We start from the raw sequence: 23,492 nt of genomic DNA on the forward strand, positions 1-23,492 counted from the left end.
GTTCCAAAAGTCACTAGCCAAGTTGCACAAAGGCTTATCAAAATTTTAATCTTGATCAAATTCCACGAGAACTAATCAGAGAATGGTTTTTTGAGAAGAAGGAAGAAGCCTCTGATTGACTTCTCTGAATCAAACTAGATTAAAAGTTAACAAAATTTGTGCAACCAAGTGACAAAATTCAAATTATTGTTATCTTTGTAAAATTTGTTCTGCAACCAAGTTTTATTACGGTATTCAGTGAGTGAGTTTTTTTATGGTATTCAGTTTGTAAGTTTATTTTCTTCTCCAAGTTTTGTGTTGAGCTCTTGAAAAACGAGTTCTTATCAATAGATAATTGAAAGCAATATTGGAGAACTTTATATTTTAATAGATAATACTGTATTGTAATTTCAAGTGCATCATGAAGCATAAACACCGCCAGGAAGAAATTTACAGAAATGTACAAATAAATAATAAATTTCAGTAATTTTTTAGAAATTGTTTGGAAAAGTAGTTCAGCCTAATATTTACTGTACTATACAGAAAATATAGCATAAGAAGATATTCCATTATAGTATTACAGCCTTGGTAGTTCATGTTTCAAATTCAAAGCCAATTTATTGTTAACTCAAGCCAATTATTGTCGACTCTATTGAATATTATTATACTGTTTTTTTTTTAAGGTGAGTGTGTAAGAACGGCACAGTATGAGTGACTATACCAGCGCCACATAGCTTCACCAAAACCAACTACTAGGACTACCGGTACCGGCTGGAGTTGACAATGAAACTTGGAACACATAAACGCCCTGCCCAATACCCTGGGATTTGGGGTATCTTCTCATACCATCTTTAGGATATTACTCACTTGACATTTCGGAAGGTGTGCCTGAGACTGTCCCCCATTTTGTGTATATAGTCCCACTGTTGCTTCGTGACAGGAGTGCCAACATTGTCTGCAGTCATCTGGGCCTCGTCAAACAGCCATTGGAACACGAATAGTGGTGCTATAATAAAAATAATAAATTAAATGTTTATTTCCCCCAAAAATTTAAACTACTAAATCAATTACAGATACATTTATTATATTATTAGATACAATATACAGATTAATATTAGATACATTTAGAAATATTAGTTTACAATTACATACAATATTTAGTTTCAGAAACTTCTTATAGTGTGTCTTCTACATGTTTAGTGCAAATGATTGGACTATCAAAACTAAATAATGATGAACATAATTAAATCATGGAATAATTGTATAGAGTAACGTCAGAGAACAGAACTCTAGCTGGAAAATTGATGAACAATTATTCTTTAACAAAACTGAATAATTTTGTATTATTAAGTTAAAATGAACATGATTTATTGTCACTTTTTGTGTAGTTGAGAAGTTGATATTGTGGTAATTATTCATATTAAATAAAATACTAAGAAATTGTCAAAAAACACAGATTTATTGATAGTTAGGAAGACCGGTTTCGGTTGTTACTCCATTGTCAATCTCTTATAAACAGTTTATAAGAGATTGACAATGGTGTAAATAACCGAAACCGGGTTTTCTAACTATCAATAAATCTGTGGTTTTTGACAATTTCTTAGTATTTTACTTGATACGATTTATTGAAATGAAATTATTGTAAAGGCCTACAGTAATGTCAGAGAACATAGAATAGCTCTTTGTGAAATTATTGTGAAGGCCTACAGTAATGTCAGAAAACATAGAATAGCTCTATATCTATCCTTATTAATTTGTATTTGAAAAAATCTATTGTCATTAGCAAGATCTACTATGTTCCAAAAATCATTCTTCAGTAAAATTTACACTATGAACAGAGATATTATGGAATTTCTCCATATTAAGGTGAAATAAAAACGATATTATGTGGTATATTCAAATCAGGTCAATTTTCAATTAACCACAGAAATATAATATGCACACTGATTTATTTTTTATCAAATGAGGCAGCGGTATGACTGTGAAATTACAAAAATTTGTTCACATTTAATATTTTATTGTTACCTTCAGGTAGAAGCCAATAGCAGTGAAATATAATATATTCATTATACCTACTTATATTATAAGTGTCACCGTTCGATAGCAGTGAAATAGAATATTCATTTTTTGAGGCAAAATATGATAAATTTTATGAATTTTACGAATAAATCTTTCTCCATTGTTGTTTATTGTATCTAATTTGAGATAATATGCTACCGTATCTGAGGATATGTATTTGAGTAAAGTCAGTCCCCCCATTACAATCATCGCAGTAGAATTCCCATTAATGGAAGTGTGTAGGCACATGACTTTTAGCAACAAGAAATCTAGTGGACCATCAAAGTAGACTACTTCTTTAATTATTATTTAACGAAAATCCTAAGTAAATGCTGCAAATCACCCCGAAGACCTTGACAACAGGGTTAACAGCTAGATGGAAATTCGACGAGAACTACTACTATCCAAAAAATAGTTGCCAGCCCGGGAATCGAACCCGGTTCCTCCCAATTGCCAGTCAGGAATGCTTGCCCTTACACCAAACTGACAATCTCTGGATAGCAGCGTTCATTTTATGCAAAGCCACAGCGGCCAACCAGTTACAGATGGAATTAAAATTGAATTTAAATGCATTTTCTATTTAATTCCATCTGTAGACTACTTCTTCTACTGTTCGAAGACTTCAAGCTCCAAATTATCTTTGTGTGTTTTAAATTATTGTGAATTGGAGTGTGTAATTGAAAAATGTTGGAGTGAGACATAACCCAGCTATATTTGGACTGTTCTATAAATTAGAATTGGAACCCTTTTAGGCGTGAGCATGTACGTGATACTCTTTTGAAAGTTGTGAATTTCTGATTGAATAAACATGAATAATCACTAGAGAAGGGCTAGTTGGAATGAATTGGAATAAAAAATCATTAGTTCTTCTAGCAAGGACTCATTAGGTTTTCCAACTCAATAAAACAACTAGTAAAAAATCCCACTCATTTTCCCATTGATTGTTCAGTGTGATCGTATGATATAGCACTTGGATACAATAGGGTGATAAATTAATAGAATAAACTAATGAATAAATCTAATAGGATTATAGTACCGTACCCTTTGGAATTAATAAAATAAGAAATCAATGAATAATTAATAATAAATAAAATTAAGAATACAAATTATAACAACAGTAATTGAAAGAATAAGACTTTGATATTGTACCACATCTCATACCATACAATCAAATTATAACAAAAGTGTTCACACTATCGTCAGGCTATAAAAATAACACTGAAACTAGATGTTATAATTTGTATTTTCATTTTATCATTTTATTAATTTCAAAGGGTACTATAATTCCATTTTTTACATAAAATAAAATACCCTGAATTCATGCATTTTAAGAATAAATTTCAATTTACCGGTCAAAGTAGGATACAGCCTGTACCCAAAGTAACACCTCCACGGTTCACTAGGGTAGTGTTTCTTGCAACTATGCGGCACGCGTCCCCGCCACATGCCGTATCCACGTTTCACACCGTCAGCTGGCACGTCCGGCACGTGCGACACGTCCGTGCGGTCCAGGAACGGCGTGCGGTCCAGGAACCAGCCGGAGTCCGACACGCCGTACACGGATATGTGTGGCTGCCTCGCTTTGACTATACGTTGCACAAATTCCAGGTTTAGCATTACTCCTGTGCCTCCTGCACTGTGGAATAAGTAAACACAGAATTTAAATTATTACAAGTAAATATATTAAACACTGCTTCAAAAATATAATACATTTTCAAATGATTGAATAATATAATAATCCTATTATATTAGGCTAGCAGTTTCTGTATTTATATATCTGGTTATTTATGTTTTACGGATCTCGAAAACGGCTCCAACGATTTTCACGAAATTTGGAACATAATAGGTTTATGATATAAAGATTCGATTGCACTAGGTCTCATTCTTTGGAAAACTCGCTGAACGACATTAAAAGGATAATTCATCGTTGGAAAACAGATGATAATTTCGTCGTCTCTCGATAACAGAAGATGCATGTGCCTGTGTGGGAGAGACAGAATTATTTCCAGCTGTGTAATCATAATCAATCAGCGAGAAATTTTATCTAGCTAGACAATTTGATCGATATGATCAACATCTGATTTGTTGACAAGACATGATAATCCTCCTAAACTAGAGTATATAATAATTTTCAAAGTTGATCATTATTTGACGATTTCAAGTGATTAGTGAGTGTTATTTTGTTATTCAATATGGTTTGTATATAATCTAAATTATAATTTTTTTGTTTTCAAATGTTTGAACAGAAAATTGAACCTGAATTCAAGTGTATGGAACATAATAAATAACCTACTTTCTGGACTATTTATAGTGTATGAATCAAAATTCGGGAAAGAAGCAGTTTTGGGCTGTGCTGTTAGTACTTCCCCAATCATTTTAAAGAATTGTGTTCTGTTTATCAAAAGTCAATAAATAAATAACGAGCGAAGCTCGGTGCCCCGATATTATTTATTATCATAGACATTGTTAACAATGCATTGATCAGGCACTAGCTAATACATAATTATATTAGCCCAGAAATATTTGGTCCAGTCAATCACATAAAATGTATGCTATATAAACTTTCAGCTTTCAATACAGTTTTCAATTTACTTCCAAAGAATGCGAGAGGCAATGACTTTTGATTTCTAGTGGTAAGGAATTGTAAAGTTTGACAGATGTGTACAGAAGATTTTTGTAGTGAACCTGAGCTGTTGAACTCTTATATTAATCCAATTTCTGGTTTCATATCTATGATAGTCACTATTTGATTTGAAAGTATTCAGATTAATACGTACATAACTAACACTAAATAAGGCATACAAAGAATAGACAGTTAATATTCCCAAATTTGTGAAAAAAGTTTACAATAAGTCCTCATATCAACATTACAAATCAATCTAATTGCTTTTTTTGAAGTATAAAAATGTTTTGTAGTGAACCTGAGCTGTTGAACTCTGATATTAATCCTATTTCCGGTTTCATATCTATGATAGTCACGATTTGATTTGAAAATATTCAGATTAATATGTACATAACTAACACTAAATTTAATAAGACATACATAGAATAGGCAGTTAATATTCCCAAATTTGTGAAAATAGTTTACAATAAGTCCTCATATCAACATTACAAATCAATCTAATTGCTTTCGTTTGAAGTATAAAAACTTTTTGTAGTGAACCTGAGCTGTTGAACTCTGATATTAATCCTATTTTCGGTTTCATATCTATGATATTCACTATTCGATTTGAAAATATTCAGATTAATATGTACATATAACTAACACTAATTAAGATATACAAAGATAGACAGTTAATATTCCCAAATTTGTAAAAAAAGTTTACAATAAGTCCTCATATCAACATTACAAATGTATCTAATTGCTTTCTTTTGAAGTATAAATATTTTTGAGACATGAGTAGGCTTACTAGAGCCCCATAACACAGTAAATATTGTATTTTAGAGAATTACACATTAATGTAATACATTAATGTCTACAGTGGACTTGAACCTTCTCAGCAGGTAGAGATAAATAGTGGAACTGTCAGGACGGCAGGGTTGCCAATTCTCTTTCACCACCTCCTTCTACAGCATAGTTATAGTTGTCAATTTCAATTCAATTAAATTTATTTCACCAATACACAGAAAACAGTACAAAGATGTGACAATCAGAAAAAAAAGCAATTATAATTATCCTAAATATCTATATCAACATTAATAAGCTGTGCGTTGCTGGTTATCCATCTTGTTTTCACTATCATTATTACTATTAAATTTTTTACTCGACATTATTACTCGACACATATATTATATAGTGAGGTATTATTTTGTAATCCCTGAATATTGTTATATTATTGAAAATGTATGAAAAAAAATATGTAATGTATGTATGAATTTATGAATAAACTCCTCTGGATGTGTCGTCCAACATCCAGAGAAATTATTATTATAATATTTGGACAATTTGAAACTCAATAAATTAGGAAATTGAAGAAGTTTTGGGCAATAGCCTGTTTTTCCTTTTCCGATCATTGTATTGTTTTTGCTAACCTAATAAATAAATGAATTCAATAAAACTCTGAAGTTACAACATTGTTAATGAGCTTTAACAATTAACCTAGCTCAAAACTCTGTTAAGCTACAATAGGATATTAAAAGTTTACAGTTCAGTTAAGCTGTTCAATCCCGTGTGATTATTTTTATAACAGTTATTTATATAATAACAGTTTTTTTAATATAAGTTAAGTATTATAAAAACACTTCCATTGAATGGGGTACTTTTACAAATTAATAAAACAATATTGAAGCTTGAAGTACTCTTTATTATTTAAAATATTACAACAAATAGTTTTTACCATAACTTAGGTCATTTTCAAGTTAATTTCAACTATAGTATAGTCATGACCTAAGTTATGGATGAAACTAGTCGTTGTAATATTTTAAATAATAAAGGGTACTTCAAGCTTCAATATTGTTTTATTAATAAAGTATCTTATTTTGTAAAATATTTTGTGAAATTGATACTTATTGGTATTTGTAGATCAAGTTACCTGCTTCCAGCCAATAGCAGTGATGATCCGTTTTCAAGTCCCATACTTAGTAAGTCCCTGACAACTTGATCCACAATTAAAGCCCCTTGAAACGAGAATTTGCTATCAGGCTTAACATGTGATTGGCCACTCCATGAGTCACTTGTGCAGTATGGTACAAAACTGTAAAAATTAGAAATGATATAATTACCAATAATAGAAGAAAATATTAAAAATTAGGCTACATAATTATCAATTAAAAAGAAAACTGATTGTGCAGCATGGTACAAAACTGTAAGAATTCGAAATGATATAATTACCAATATTAGAAGAAAATTCCAATTAAATCTACATCACAAAAAAAATTTATGTCATTAATAACAAGAATTATGGGAAAGATGAACATTATTATTGCATAAAATATAAATAACTACTAACAAGAGAGAGTTACATACTGTATTCACCAATTTCAGAATAGAGAATTCTAATTCAATTTACATCACAGACAAAATTATTGCAATCTTTCATGACAAAAATCTCAGGAAAAGTGAACATTATTGCATGAAAATTGCATAATCACTTCCAAGAAAGAAGTTTTCATGAATAACTGAACTTCAATTTATATCGTTATGCTTGGTGATCAACACGACTTCAAGGTTTCAAGACAATTGATTGGTATTTATTTTATCATTGTTTTAACCGATTTGACTGTTTTGCCTTTCTGGTTTATGCTTTTTTCCATTCTCTCTTCTGAGAATTTCTGGAATCCCTGCCACTGCGGTCTTTAATAAAATATTGTTTTTTTTTCTTCTTTATTCTTTTAATCAATCAATGTATTAAGTATACTTATTCCTACATACTCATTCTTAAATATACATCAGCACAATATATTATCTATTTTATAATCAGAATATTAATAATACATCCATAATATAAGTGTATTCTCTATTATTTACTTCTATGAGCAGATTGAGCTTATTATGTATAAAGTGGAACTCCCCCCCTACACACAGATGGATAGTCTAGTAGGGGGATTCCAAAATATGTTGTATATTGTATTTTCTTATTCGTGTATTAAGTTATGTTTTTTGGAAATAAACTGAATTGAATATTACTGACGTGAATTATGGTAATACCTGTGTGGTAGGGAGGAGAATAAATATTTAATATATTTTAAGACTTGGTTACATTGCATTTCGTCTATTTAGCTCTGTCTGTCTCAAATTTGGATTACATAGAATATTACAATAATTATGCATGGTACAATACAACATTACATAATTTATAATTGTAATAGAACTTTGAAATTGGAAAAATCATATTTAATTTATGGAGTAGAGTCCACTACTCTGGAGGTCACATTATAATATAACTATACCTTCTATATCAAATATACCTTCAACTCATGAAAGTTGTTTCACATAGATTATATCATTTTTTAATTTATAGTTTTCCAATAAATAGTAAGGCTACTGTCATAATCATTATCCATAGATTCATTTATTTATCTTCATGCAAAAAATATCTAGAGGCAAACAAGTAGAAACCTAAAACTTGCCTCCTTAACACAAGTTACACAATACAAATGTTATAAAGATTTATATTAACTTAGAAGAAAAACATACACAAAAAATTAAAATCATATTGATAAACTAATTATTATAAACATATACAGTATAGATATCTAAATAAAAAGGAAAATAATAATCCTTTGGAAAAAATTAATGAATATGGGATTAATAATAGTTTACTAATCAGTACAGGGGGGAAATAATAGAATGAGATGATGAATTATTGATTATTAAAAACTAGGTACTCGATTAAATCTGATAAACAGGATTGACTAGGATTGCTTTCTTTTTCCTCAACTCAGGAATAAAGTTGAGATAGATAAGTTCTTTAAAATAAACTGCCATCAACTATATTTTATCACATACCTGAGACTTAATTGAGTATTGGAATTAAATTGTCGGCCTATATTAGGTTGGAAATTTGTAACAAAGAAAAATTGAGAAGAAATTGGTTACAGGAAGGCTCACTGTCGTTCCAAATTTAATTTCTTCATGAATTATTTCAACTGATTCTTAGTTTTATTTGATTTTTTCTATACTCACACATGATTTGCATTCCACCAATGGGGATTCTCCTCGGGATCTGATGATAGTATGCCACCCACTAGAAAAAATTAATGAATCAAATAAGGAAACTTTCACTAATCACGTTGCAACGAAATGAATATTATCAATTTATAAAAAGCCTCAAATCAATACAAATAAGAATATGATTTTCAATCAGTTATACAAACTCTTCAAAATATAATTGATATGTTCAATTTATATAGGGATTAATTGAATGATTGAGTACTTTATTTATGTAGATTACAATATATACTGGCTTATACACTTACTTATATACAATAGCTTACAATACAGCAAAATTATAGATGAATTTACATAATATAGACTAAGAAAATAATTATTGAACTGTATATGATATGAAAAAGTAATTTGTCATATAATAACTATAGATAATTATACTGAGCTTTGGACATATCAATGTCCATTCTTCGGAAAGAATATTAAAAATATCCTCCCCACTAACTCTCTACCAAAAAGGGATTAGGGATTAGGGTTTAAAAGGGATTAGAGATCACTAGTATTTGTGTGAAAAAGTATGGAAAGGGTTCTAGCTATTAATTAATATAAAAATCGATCAATTTGAGTGGCCTTATTAAAATAATTAATTGAATAATTCATGGGATTAAACACATCTCAATCCATTATTCATGAAATCATCATAAATAGAAACGTTTCTACTGTATTCATCCCCTCATCATAACCTGGGCTCAAAATACTTTGTGAAGAGTTGCCTTTGTAAGTAAATAAATGATAATATTACGTTTACTTAAACACAGAAATATTTAAAACTAAGTTGGAACTAGAGATAAGTTCTGGAGTAAAACTTACCTACCATGTCTGACGTGGGGCCACTGATGTGATGACATCAAATGACGCATGCGCAACCAGCGTAAGTGACAGCTTCTCTGGTCATAGCAGTACCAGCCACCTATTAAGAAAAAAATAAAAATATTAGTTATATTTAAATATAAAGATTATTAATACTCAAGAGTTACTATATTATGTCTACGGTATATAGCCTGTTTAATTACACAATTATCGGGGCACCGAGCCTCGCTCGTTATTTTTATTTATTGATAAACAGAACACAATTCTCTAAAATGATCGTGTTTATATTTTACAGTTGGCTATACGTCAACTTATGAATTTCGGGGATGCAATATTTTGATTTTCCACAGAATCACTCGCTCACTTTTTACCATCCACAGACGACGAAGTCTCAGCTGTTTCAGCCAAGGATGAATTATCCTTTTAATATGGTTCAGCGAGTTTTCCCAAGGATGAGACCTAGTGCAATCGAATTTTTATATCATAAACCTACTATGTTCCAAATTTCGTGAAAATCGTGAGAACTGTTTTCGAGATCCGTCGAACATAAATAGCCAGATATAAATATAAATAACCAGATATAAATATAAATAACCAGATATGAAACTACAGAAATTGCTCGCTTTATATAATAGGATCACTAGTATATTATTTCATTCCTGACACGGCTAGTCTCTAGTACTCTAGTAGGTATTTATTCCATCATCCCAGTGTCAAAATGAATTATCATTTTCAGTGTTAACTTATCCTATTATTGCAATGACTTTTTCATTCTATGCAATGACTATGCAATGTCATCCTATAATTTCCAATGACTTTATTATAATGTGAATCTCTCCTATTATCTCGTCGATTATACAGTGAATACAATATATTATCTACAAATTAACTTCGCGCTCCAATAATTCAAAATAGAGATGTGAATCGAAGTTGAATTTTGATCTGTTTTTTTTTGTTGATAATTGAATGGATAAAGGTTCATGGAAATTTGGGAATAAAATAAGTACAGTAGGACTTGATATTCTGTGATGAATATTGATGAGTATTTGTCAGGCTGAGGATGATAATTATTATTAAGTTTCGATAGAATTATAGTTTTACCTTCGAGGAATATAATCCAATGCTTGGAACTTGATGATCTTCTGAAGTAGTACCTGTAAATTTTAAAATTATTAAAATTTGTTAGACTTTGTCATTTGTCTTAAATTATGGCAGGAAAACAATAGATCAGATATTAATATCCAACATTAAAACACTCAATTATTCAAAAGATTCTATTTTTTTCAACATTATAGGCTAGTATTCCAAAGTTGATCTGCATTCATTTTACAAGTAAGTATTGAAAGCCTCAATCCTCAGAATTCAGAAATCCAAAACCTCAGAAATCAGTATTTCTAGAATATTTCAGAAATTCTGATAGAAATCAATAATTCCGAAAGAAAGCGAAGGTATAATCAAAAGAGGTACTGCAATAATATTATATGATATGATGTAGGTATCAATAAGTACCTACTGTGAATCGGCAGATGTATCAATAAGTAGAGAGCTGAGTTCAAACTTAAATATTAGCTCCATTTTCTATTATTTCGAGTGTTGGGTGAATATTTTTTATTTAAAAATTTGGTTGTATATAAAGATATGTTGTACTATTTGTAAAACAATTGAGAATATCAATGTCCTATTCTTTTAAATTTAATTATACAGAACACCTCTTATTATTATATAGCACAAGTAATTTCATATTAGTTACTTATAAGTATGATTACAACTGATATTACTGTTGAATTATTAAGTTTATAAAATCATAAATTTTTTCTAGAAATTCAAATTTTCGAAAGATAGATATTCCAATTTCAAGTAACAGTGCTTTCGCGAAATCAACAAGTGGATCGATTGATATATTGAAAAAATTGAAAATATTATTAAATTTGGATGAATAAAATTTATCTAAAGACTATGGAGTTATAAAGCTCTTGGAAAATTTAGTAGAATGTTATACATTTTTTCAATAGATTAATAATTCAAATTAGTACCCTATTATTTTGGAAGATGGATAATTCAATTAACAGTGCTTTTGAGCAATTAACAAGAGAATTAATCAATATATTATTATTCGATAAATAAAATTATCTAAAGACTCTCAAGTTACAAAGCTTTTGAGAAATTTAGTAGAATGTCATACATTTTTTCATAAAATTAATTCAAATTAGTAGGCTGATTTTTGAAGATGAATTACAAAGCTCTTGAGAAATTTAGTAGAATGTCATACATTTTTTCATAAAATTGATTCAAATTAGTAGCCTGATTTTTGAAGATGAATATTTCAAATCCAAGTAATGTTAGTAATTTTGAGAAATCGACCAGAAAATAATCAGTGAGTGTTGATTGGTAATTTGTTGAATTACCTTAATATTCTCACGTTACAAAGCTCTTGGAAAATTCAATAAAATTCTCTAATATTTGTTGAATAGCAGCCTGATTTTACCTATATATTTATTCATTTCTAGTACAAAACACTATAATCATAATAGAATCATGACCATGGAGGAAAAACTAGGCTGAGCCTGTACTAAATTTTGATGAGAAGTAAATTGTGTTGTCTTATATTAAGTTAAGAAATCACACATCACTGCTTTTGTACTTTATACTGGGCCCAGAAAATAGTATTTGAAAATTTTTCGAATAGAAATGAATTGACCTGAAGAAATCTCACCCAGCAGGGGAGCCATCATTACAAGTGACATTCGTCGTCAGAGACATCAGCTGCAGGGATCTCTGTTGCTGCTCCTCCTTCACTGCACAACTCTCCATCAGCTACAACAAATTAAAACAAACAATTATTAAAAACAATATAACATAAAGTAAACATGAACATACCCTTTTATTTTGAAAGTTTAAAGTTTCTGACCACAGCACAATCACATAGATACGGCCACCTCGTCTTTTGGAGGAGACGATAAGCCGTCGGTTCCGACTACCTAAAAAGTAGTCGTCATCTCTCATCATCATCCCTATCATTCATTGCCAACGCACAAGCTTAAGAGCTTATGTGGGCATCACGCTCAGTATTATTATTTAAAACATTTTAAACTTTAAAAACAAACGCTACTTCATGTTTTTATATTGTTTTAAATAATTTTAATCAAGTAGCCCTTACAGTACAAGTGAAATGATTTTATAAAACAACAACTACATCGTTATAAATTACTTTAATTTAATTTGAATTCAATTCGATTCAGATAGATAAATTCTGCAGCTCTTCCTGCTTCAATGCACAACTTTCTATCAACTAAAAAAATTCAAAAACAAGCAATTGAATAATCTTTGAAAATATCAAAATATTTAGAAAAATCAATCAGAGAATCAGATTAGTTGTGCATTACAATTCCATATTTAACGTTTCTAAAGTAATATTATTCTACCTTTTTTTTGAAAAGCTTTCATTATAAATTAGTCGATTAAAAACACAAAAAAATAATTAAACTTAAAAAAAGGGTACTACCGGCATAATGTTATTTTATAAATAAAAATAAGTACCGTAGACCTGAATACATAATATATATTTCAAATTCATAAATACATGTCTTCTTTTCAATTTTTTTTTGCTTCATAAACTATAATTTATCACTCCCTCACAAATATGAAAATCATTCATGAATATTAATGGTAATATCTCCCATCGTTATTGTATGTATAACGTTAATGTTGAGAAACGATAGAGCACAGAAATTGTTTTACTGTACTTCTTCAAAATTATTTATTTAATATGTGAATATTTCTTATTTTAGTTTCCAATAATGTAGAATATTCTATAATGTTTGGCTGCTCAATCTACTCCACTTGATTTTTTTTGTTTCAATTGTATCTGAAGCCTGATAATTGGGAATCTATCTGCATTGATGAGGCGGAGCTCCTGATATTTTTACAGATATGGGACTTGTGGCAGTTGATTGAGCTTATCGATGACCATTTTAGGTATGAATTTGATCAAAATCGTTGGAGCTGTTCCCGAGAAAATCACACACACACACACCACACACACACACACACACACCACACACACACACACACACACACACACACACACCACACACACACACACACACACACCACACACACAACACACACACCACACCACACACACACACACACCACACACCACACACACACCACACACACACCACACACACACACACACCACACACACACACACACCACACACACACACACACACACACACACACACCACACACACCACACACACACACCACACACACACACACACACACCACACACACACACACACACACCACACCACACACAACACACACACCACACACACACACACACACACACACACACACACACACACACACCACACACACACACACACAACACACACACACACACACACACACAACACACACACCACACACACACACACACACACAACACACACACACACACACACACACACACCACACACACACACACCACACACACACACACACACACACACACACCACACACAACACACACACACACACACACACCACACACACACACCACACACACACACACACACACACACACCACACACACACACACACACACACACCACACCACACACACACACACACACACACACACAACACACACACACACACACCACACACACACACACACACACACACACACACACACACACACACACACACACACCACACACACCACACACACACACACACACACACACACACACACACCACACACACACACACACACACACACACACCACACACACACACACACAAACCAATACCCAAAAACCAGTTTTTTTGAATAATAGCGCTCATCGAATTTCCATCTAGCTGTTTACCCTGTTGTCAATATTTGCAGTAGCAGATGTCTTTGGGGTGATTTACAGCATTTAATTTGGATTTTCGTTTGATAATAATAATAATAGTATTTTGTTTTCTTGATTGTAATTTTATGTCAGTTGAATATTGAATTTGAGCTGTTAAAATGTAAAGGGATATAGATAGACATTTACTAATGTTTAAATTGATTTAATTATTGTTTAATGTATAAATAAAAAATATGATAATATAGTTTGCAATTGATAACATTCTCTTCTGCTCAATGATAAAAAATGAATTTATTCATCACTGTAGACCATTTTACTTCACAGCTAAGTGGGATAACGCTGGCTTAGTGCTAAATCTGAATCTAGTGTTAAAATCAAGTGTTAAATCAGCCAACTCCAATTTTATTCATTTATTTACTCCCTTCAACTCATGTAATGACAAAAATACGTTCAAATTTATACGGACCTTTAAAAGTTTGTTGATTGTATGGTGCGGTGTTGGAGCGGCTGGTATGCTTGGTAAATTGACAACGTTGTTACCATCTTTGCCATGGTTTGCCCCTGTCTGCTCTATGTGGTATGTACCCAGTAGAAACACTATGCATACCTGAAACATACACAACAACAACAATGATTATTATTATAGTAGATAAATTATACCGGGATTCTGTTTAGATGTCGAATCGACTCGAATTCTTGTTAATAAGGTATAGTGTCTTGGAACCCAAATATTATCTACCTATAATAATTAAAGAATTAGCTTTCACGGGATATAAAATATCTCGATCCATCATCACGTCTGATCAACGTTTAACAAGTTAACGTTCAGTACAATAGTTAAAACATTTATAATAATATCATATTATTGTCATTTGAAAGAATTAAAAAGTATGAACTCAACCTCCCACATAATTGAATAGACTTTTAGGTTATTTAGACAAATCAGAATAAAAAATAAAAATACTTGGACAGTTTCCTGATATTCAGATTACCTCAGATTTGCTAGAGCTATCACCTTCCACTTCTGCTTTCGGAAGTGCCTAGTAAACAACTATTCTCATATATTGTTTATTCTTGTGTATGGCGAAAAATAGCGTTCGCACCACGGGCAAAAATGTTTTTCCAGCTCTCAATCTTTTCTAGTCCTCGGCCTACGGCCTCGGACTTGAAAACCAATTTCGGGCCGGAGAAATCTCATTTTCTGCTCTAGGTGCGAAATATACTATTCTTTTGCTGAGAATTGTCAACCGTGATAAAAAATTATCCAAGTAATTTTTACAACAATTAATATTTTTTTCCTACAGTTACCTTGAAAAGTGAACATTCCTGCACTGATTACAGAACGAAAAGAATCACTTTTCCGCTCTAGTGCGCAAAGTACTACTTTGCGTACTCTTAATACTTTGAGTATAATCTTGCAGCCATCCCAATCAGCTGTTGACATTGTTGGCGTGTATTTTGAATGCGAATTTGTTCTATCTATATTTTTCCTGATTTTCAAATGAATAAAGATGAGAACTTATTAAATTATACATTTTGAATATTATTAATTATTCATTATTTCAAATAATATTTTTTCATTCATAAATTGATTGGTTGAAAAATTATTTAGAAATTACGATTCACTCAAAATTATTCAAATTTTCATATAATTGGATTAATTTTATTTTTAATTAGAATAATTATCGTTTATTAATTTTCAATTGGATTATCAAGTTTAAAATTTAAGTTGTTACTAATAACAAAATTATACAGACAAACATTTGATGGATTTCAGCCATCATTTTACCCATAATCATTTAATCAACCACTTCTCATATTCAATGGTAACTGTAGGAAAAGTTTAATGTGAAATACGTGAGCAAAGTTCCTCTGCTGCACTCAAGAAGCCATTCCGCCCTCGCCTACGGCTCGGGCGTAAACGTTTCTTTCGGTGCAGAAAACTGTCACTTTACGCACTAGTTGCACAAATAATTATTATGTTCCTGGACATGGGGAAATTACATTTCACAACACCAAATTTTTCCCAGTGCAAATCTCAGGTTATCTGCTATTGAAGTACCTATAAACTTCTAGGTATAGTACCTAAACCTTCTCCTACATGACACCACAGGAAGCATCCAATTGAATGTCAAGACGTCATCAAAATGACAGAAACTGTCATCAGAATAAAATCCTGCTACATTTCTATGATATCCAGGTGTGACACCTGTAGTGTGGCCTTGCTCTGTGGTTGGAGGCAAGGCCTAGCTACAGGTTACAGCTCATTTGCAAGGCGGCTGACATCAAAGGCCTCTCAGCCTGCCGCCACAATATAATGATACCTCTGCTCCACTATGCCATGCCATGCTATGTCCCACTACTATACGGCAGACCTGGCTTTTCAAAGTAGCTAGCCGCTACTCAGAACAGTTCCCCTCAGGGCTCTCTCTTATTTCCTTCTTTCTCTTCTTCTTCTTCTTCTTCTTCTTCTTCTTCTTCTTCTTCTCCTCATTCTTCTTTCTGATTTTCCTTCTATTCTCTTCCAAACATGACCTTCTTCAACTCTGTTGTTATCTACTTTTACTTCCCTTGCCCTATTACCATAGATAAGGAAAGTATTGCTTTCCGAAAAAAATTAAGGTACCCCAATTTCCAAATTTCTATACGTTTCAAGGACCCCTGGGTCCAAAAAAAGTGGTTTTTGGATATGTGTGTGTATGAGTGTATGTGCGTCTGTGTATACGATATCTCATCTCCCAATCAACGGAACGACTTGAAATTTGGAACTTAAGGTCCTTACACTATAAGGATCCGACACGAACGTTTTCGATCAAATGCAATTCAAGATAGCGGCCAAAATGGCGAAAATGTTGTCGAAAACAGGGTTTTTCGTGATTTTCTCGAAAACGGCTCCAACTATTTTGATCAAATTCATACCTAGAAAAGTCATTGATAAGCTCTATCAACTGCCACAAGTCTCATATATGTAAAAATTTCAGGAGCACTGCACCATCTATGCAAAGTTTGATTTTAGATTCTCAATTATCAGGCTTCAGATACAATTTAAACAAAAAATTTCAAGTGGAAAAGATTGAGCATAAAAATCTCTACAATTAATGTTCAGTAGCATTCTCACCTATTGAAAATAAGCTCGAAATTCCAGAAAATGTGATTATTCAATTGGCAATAAACATTTCTTGTGAATAAACTGTTGGCAACTGTTGATTCTATTAAAATCATTCACTATGAACAGATAACAGACTTCATGTGTTTGCAGCGTTATTGTCCTGTCACCAGCTGGCTTAGATCTACAAATAGTAGACTTTAGAAGCGCGTGAACACTAGCGTCAGTTGATCAATTTTCATAACGGCAAGGAAAGTTGTGTGAGTGCGCCACACCAGATTTTTTCGATTGATTTTCTTCTGGCGACTTTCTTGTTGTTGTTGTTGTTGTTGTTGTTGTTGTTCTTCTTCTTCTTCTTCTTCTTCTTCTTCTTCTTATTCTTCTTCTGGTTTTCCTTATATTTATTTCTTCTTCACTGTTATTGTTTTGTACTCACTGGATTGCTCTTCTCTTCTTCTCTTTTTTTCTCCCCTCCTATTCTCCTTCTTTTTTCTCTCAATCTTCTCTTCCTTTTTCCTGCTTCCTGGTTTCACTGCTATCCTCTTCCAAATATGATCTTCTCAGTGAATAATGTTTTGTACTCATTGGATTAATGCTCCACTCCTCTCCTGTTTTCGTTCTCTTCTTCTTCTTCATCCTTCCCTCCTACTCCCTTTTATTCTCCTTCTTTATCTTTTTTCTCTCTCAATCTTCTTCTCATTCTTCTTGGTTCTTCCTCCATTCTCTTTTCCAAATATTATTTTCTCCTCTGTTTCAGTACTCTGTTCTTGAACTATAGACTATCGATTGATGCTCATGTCTCTCTTATCATCATCATCATATTTATTTATTTGTATTTATTTATTTATAATTTTTACAAAGTAGCACTGATTGGAGAGAAAAACTAAGGATACTCCTTGTACTATTTCTCTCCCAAATTTAGATAATGTTTTAAAAGTCCGAGATAGGGTTATGGTTTCACTTTTCTAAAATTTAGTCCATTTTCACTAAAAAAACAACGAAGACTAAGAATTTTAAATTTTGATGGTCAAAAACAGAATAAAAAACAAAAATATTACACTCTAATCACTACTAATTGGAACATTTTTGCGTAATTTGACAAAATTTAGAGCCAGAAAAAACTTGTTTTTTAATAATAATTGAAAAAAAATCTTCTTCTTCTTCGTCTCCTTATTCTTCTTCGGCTTCTTATTCTTCTTCCTGGTCTTTCTCATATTCTTTCTTCCAAACATGATCTTTCCACTGTTATTGTTTTGTACTTTGTTTGGATTGCTCTCCTCTTCTTCTGTCTTTTTTCCATTCCTCGTCATCTTCTCTCTTATTCTCCTTTTTTCTTCTTCTTCTTCTTATTCTCCTCCTCCTTACCCTTCTCATTCCTAGATCCCCTCTATCCTCTTTCAAACATGATCTTCTTCAACTCTGTTGTAGTGTACTCTTTCTAGTGATGTTCTTCTGTCTTCTTTCTCCTTTTCTTTTCTTTCCCTTTTTCTTCTTTTCCCTTCCTACTACTCCGTTTTCTCTTCTTCTTCTTCTTCTTTGTCACCTCCTTCTTCTCCATCTCTGTTCCATTTCCCAAAAAATGTACGCTGAACAATTATTGACTGCAGCTTCTCCAGAACCTCTTCCTTCTCCAACATCATCTCTACTTATCACCTGATTTATGTACCACTCTTTCTCTCCGTTCCTTCCTCGTCACCTCTCTCACTTCAAATCTCACTCTATCTTCCCCTCTTACTCACACACTGCAACACACTCTCTCACCTCCCATATCTTTCCCTCCTTCCTTTCCTTGATGGGTCCTCTCTCACTCACTTTCAATCTCTCTCTCTATCACCCTCTCTGACACTCTCACACACACTCACTCTCTCCCAAGCTTCCTCTCTCTATCACACACTCTCACCACCTATCTCTTTCTCTCCTTCCTTTCCTAGATGTGTCCTCTCTCACTCTGACACTCTCACACAAACTCATTCACACTCACTCTCTCTTTCTCTGACTCTCTCACCTCCTATCTCTTCCTCTCCTTCCTTTCCTTGATGGGTCCTCTCTAACTCTGACACTCTCACACAAACTCATTCACATTCACTCTCTCTTCCTCTAACTCTCTCACCTCCTATCTCTTTCTCTCCTTTCTTTCCTAGATGTGTCCTCTCTCACTCTGACACTCTCACACACACTCACTCACCCTCACTCTTTCTTTCTCAGACTCTCTCACCTCCTATCTCTTCATCTCCTACTCCATCTCTCTCCAGAGCCCATAACTTGTTGCCCAATATTTTCGAGAGGCTTCCTGCATTCTCAAGTTGGATTCTACTATAACTCTACTACACTCTTACAGTAATGCAGTGACTTGACTTCCTACAGTTGTGCATTCCCTCATTCCTTCCTCCTGCTTTCTGCTGTGTTTTCAGATTATTCAAATTATTGCGCATTCAAATTATTGTGGATTAAAATTAATGTGCATTCAAATTATTCCAATATTCCCTGATTCACAAATGATTGATGCATTAAATACATTGAATAATGATGCGATCACTAAGTAAAAAGTTTTTTACATTCATGTATACACTCGAGGAAGTTTATATATTGAGGTACACGTTATAATGGAAGTGGAGAAAGATAGGAGAACAACTTTGACGATCCTCACTGTATCCTCTTAATTAACGGAATGACTTGAGATTTGGAACTTAAGGTCCTTACAATATAAGGATCCGACATGAACAATTTCGATCAAATGCAATTCAAAATGGCGGTTAAAATGACGAAAATGTTGTCAAAAACAGGGTTTTTCGCGATTTTCTCGAGAACGGCTCCAACGATTTTGGTTAAAGTTATACCTGAAATAGTCATCGATAAGCTCTATCAACTGCCACAAGTCTCATATCTGTAAAAATTTCAGGAGCTCTGCCCCATCTATGCAAAGTTTGATTTTAGATTCTTAATTATCAGGCTTCAGAAAAAATTTTGAGTGGAATAGATTGAGAATGAGAATCTATACAATTAATGTTCAGTAACATTTTCACCTAAAATTAAAAATAAGCTCGAAATTTGAGAAAATGTGATTATACAATAATCGCAAACTGTTGATTCTATTAAATGATTCACTATGAAGAGATAGCAGACCTCGTGTGTCTCCAGCGTTATTACCCTGTCACCAGCTGGCTCAAATCTTTGAATTGTAGACTTAGGATGCGCGGGAACACTAGCGTCAGGTGATCAATTTTCATAACGGCAAGGAAAGTTGTGTGAGTGCGCCACACCAGATTTTTTACATTCATGTATACACTCGAGGAAGTTTATATAGTGAGGAGAGAGGAGTGGAGAAAGATAGGAAAACAATGTTGCCAATCGTTGACGAATTGCTTAACCGTTATACCGTCAATAACCAGATATCAGATTAAACTATTTTCCTCTCAAGTCTTGTCAATGCCTTCTATAGACGGTAGCTGATAGAGGTTTATTGATGTAATATTAATCCATTTTCGTATAAAATAATCAATTATTATTATATTTTATCAAGCAAGGAATTATATTTTTGAATAGTTTCATAATCTATATGAAATAATTTGTTGATGAATTATTAATTCTACATTGTTAAAAGACGATCTGGCAACAGAGCAAAGCGAGGAAGAGATACCATTGCCAATTGAACTCTGCCATTGTAACGTGGACCTCACTATAGTATAACATTCATGTTATATACTCTGGAGTGAGAAAGAGACTAGATTAGATCTCTTTATTTACGTATGTTACAATATTTACTGGATCATACACTAATTCACATTAAATGACGGTTATGCTAATTATTCAACGAATTTTACAAAGTATAAATAATTAATCAATGAGAATGAAGATTGAATGCAATTAGAATAACGATAATATAATAATGTGATGTAACTTCATAAATCGGCGGTGTTTCAGCAAATATTGTCGAATGAAAAAGACTAAGAAATTGTCAAAAAACCACTGATTTCATGTCAATTTTTTATCTCAAGTCAAGCTGAACAAGTGAAGTTATATTTTAAATTGAAACTCAAGTATGGAGTAGCAGAAAGGAAACATTTTCTTCAATAGACAATGCTTGAAACTGAACGTTATACCAAAGTATGTGGCATAGTACCAACAACCTTCTACTATTGCACAGAAGAGCATAAAAACCGCCCAGAAATTTTGGATTAAGAAGGAGATCAGTCACTGGTATAAAATAAGGGATTAGCTTATCTTTCTACATTTATATTCTCCACATACAACTGGCAAGCAAACTGCACAAGGCTGAGTGGGATTTCCTAGACAACAAATGTAGGGAACAACTTTTTAGGAGATTGAGTGAGAAAACAGTCACTCAAAACAAAAAACTGCAGAAACTTCTCAAAGATCAACATCCGACACTAAATAATAGGCCTATCATTCAACATCAACACAAGTTTGCTGATAGGGTAGCTAATTTCTCACAAGTCCAATTTTCATCCTCAGAGACAGAGTTACTAGGACGAGGTAACAAATACAGTAGTCATAACTATCTGGATAACCAACAACTTGAACGACTAGCATGCAGCATTGATAGCAATTGGGAAGCCGCAAAAAAAATCAGTGGTTTTTTGACAATTTTTTAGTCTTTTTCATTCAATATGAATAATTACCACAATATCAACTTCTCAACTACACAAAAAATAATTGTCGATTCTCTAAGAAGTATATAAAATATCCTCCTCATTAACAGAGAAAGAGAGAAAGAGAGAGAGTGAGAGAGAGAGAAAGATTGAGTGAGTGTGAGAGAGGGAGATAGAGTGAGTGAGTGCAGTACAAGGGAGACAGTAAGACTCTTTATTTATTTATTTAGACTTCCGTTTCCAAATATCGTAGAGGAATGATGTCAGAAAGATGTCTTTATTCTGTTGGAGAATTTTTTGAATAGCTTCAGTGTTCTCTTGTTTAACTGTAACAGCTTTGTTGTGACTTGTGTTGGATCCCGTTTTAATACCTACTATTTATCAATTGCTGTTGTTAATTGCTATTTACCAATTTAGTTGTAAATTTTTTTTTACAAAATTACTACTTTGACTATATTATTATTATTTTAAAAATATTTTGACTGTTTTTAATTTTATTGTATATTGACGTTTGTTACAACACTTAGTGTTTTATGACAATAAAGGATTATTGATTGATTGATTGATTGATTATTGTTGATTGATTGATTGAATGGAGAAAGGATATATTATATTCTCGAGGGAGAAAGCGGGTGATGGAGAAAGGAAGAGAGACGCGCGAGTGAGAGAGTGACAGAGACAGAGTGAGGTACAAGAGAGACATTTCCTGAACAAATTATTGTCGTCCCTTTTGAGCGGTGAGTGATCATCTGTAACTTCGATCCTATTAACCACACCCTGCTGCATTGTGGGAGATTCGAATTCACGAGACCGTGTTTTGGTCACGTAGGCCTACTATCACAAAGGTGGTGAACGACTTCTTAAAAAAAAAAAAAACAGAAAAGCTACCGATTACACCACCCTTATGTCAGATGTAAAGGCTCGGTTGTGCTACCACAGAATAAGTACAGAAAGGAACTTGTAATCAATCGCCTATCTAAACCAATGCTTTTTTACATGACCCCAATACCAAAACACGTCACGTGACCTGGGAAGTTCCAATCCTGGTCTTCTGATTGGCTCGTGGCAGTGAACGAGATCAATTGATCCGGATCATTAAAGTGATCCGAACCTACATCAATACTATTACAATGCGGCGCTTCCTAACAAGATGGCGGATTTTGGCGTCAGGGTATAGCCAAGTTCCGTACTGTATGGTATACTGTGCTGCTACTGTATTTTTGACTAGCAGGTAACCCGTGCTACGCAAGGATCCATTGACCAACATAAGATCAGCTGTGCTTTTAAATTGAGTTGTTTTTTCGGTAATTCTTCAAAATGTGAATATTTCCAATTTAGTTATAACTAGCCGTCAGGCTCGCTTCGCTCGCCATATCCGTCTAGCCAGGGGGCTCC

General features: G+C 32.8%; 1 protein-coding gene across 1 annotated transcript in view; it reads right to left on the reverse strand.

The window, feature by feature from the left end:
• Window positions 1-23,492, reverse strand: part of LOC111064435 (palmitoleoyl-protein carboxylesterase NOTUM) — a 57,365-nt gene that overhangs the window by 7,110 nt on the left and 26,763 nt on the right. Inside the window, 8 exon segments of the mRNA XM_039433380.1 lie at window positions 847-985; window positions 3,387-3,673; window positions 6,570-6,731; window positions 8,663-8,723; window positions 9,519-9,614; window positions 10,616-10,668; window positions 12,228-12,328; window positions 14,848-14,988. Coding sequence (XP_039289314.1) covers window positions 847-985; window positions 3,387-3,673; window positions 6,570-6,731; window positions 8,663-8,723; window positions 9,519-9,614; window positions 10,616-10,668; window positions 12,228-12,328; window positions 14,848-14,988 — 1,040 coding nt within the window.

This window comes from Nilaparvata lugens, chromosome 7 (assembly GCF_014356525.2).
Source record: "Nilaparvata lugens isolate BPH chromosome 7, ASM1435652v1, whole genome shotgun sequence".
Classification (NCBI taxonomy): domain Eukaryota; kingdom Metazoa; phylum Arthropoda; class Insecta; order Hemiptera; family Delphacidae; genus Nilaparvata; species Nilaparvata lugens.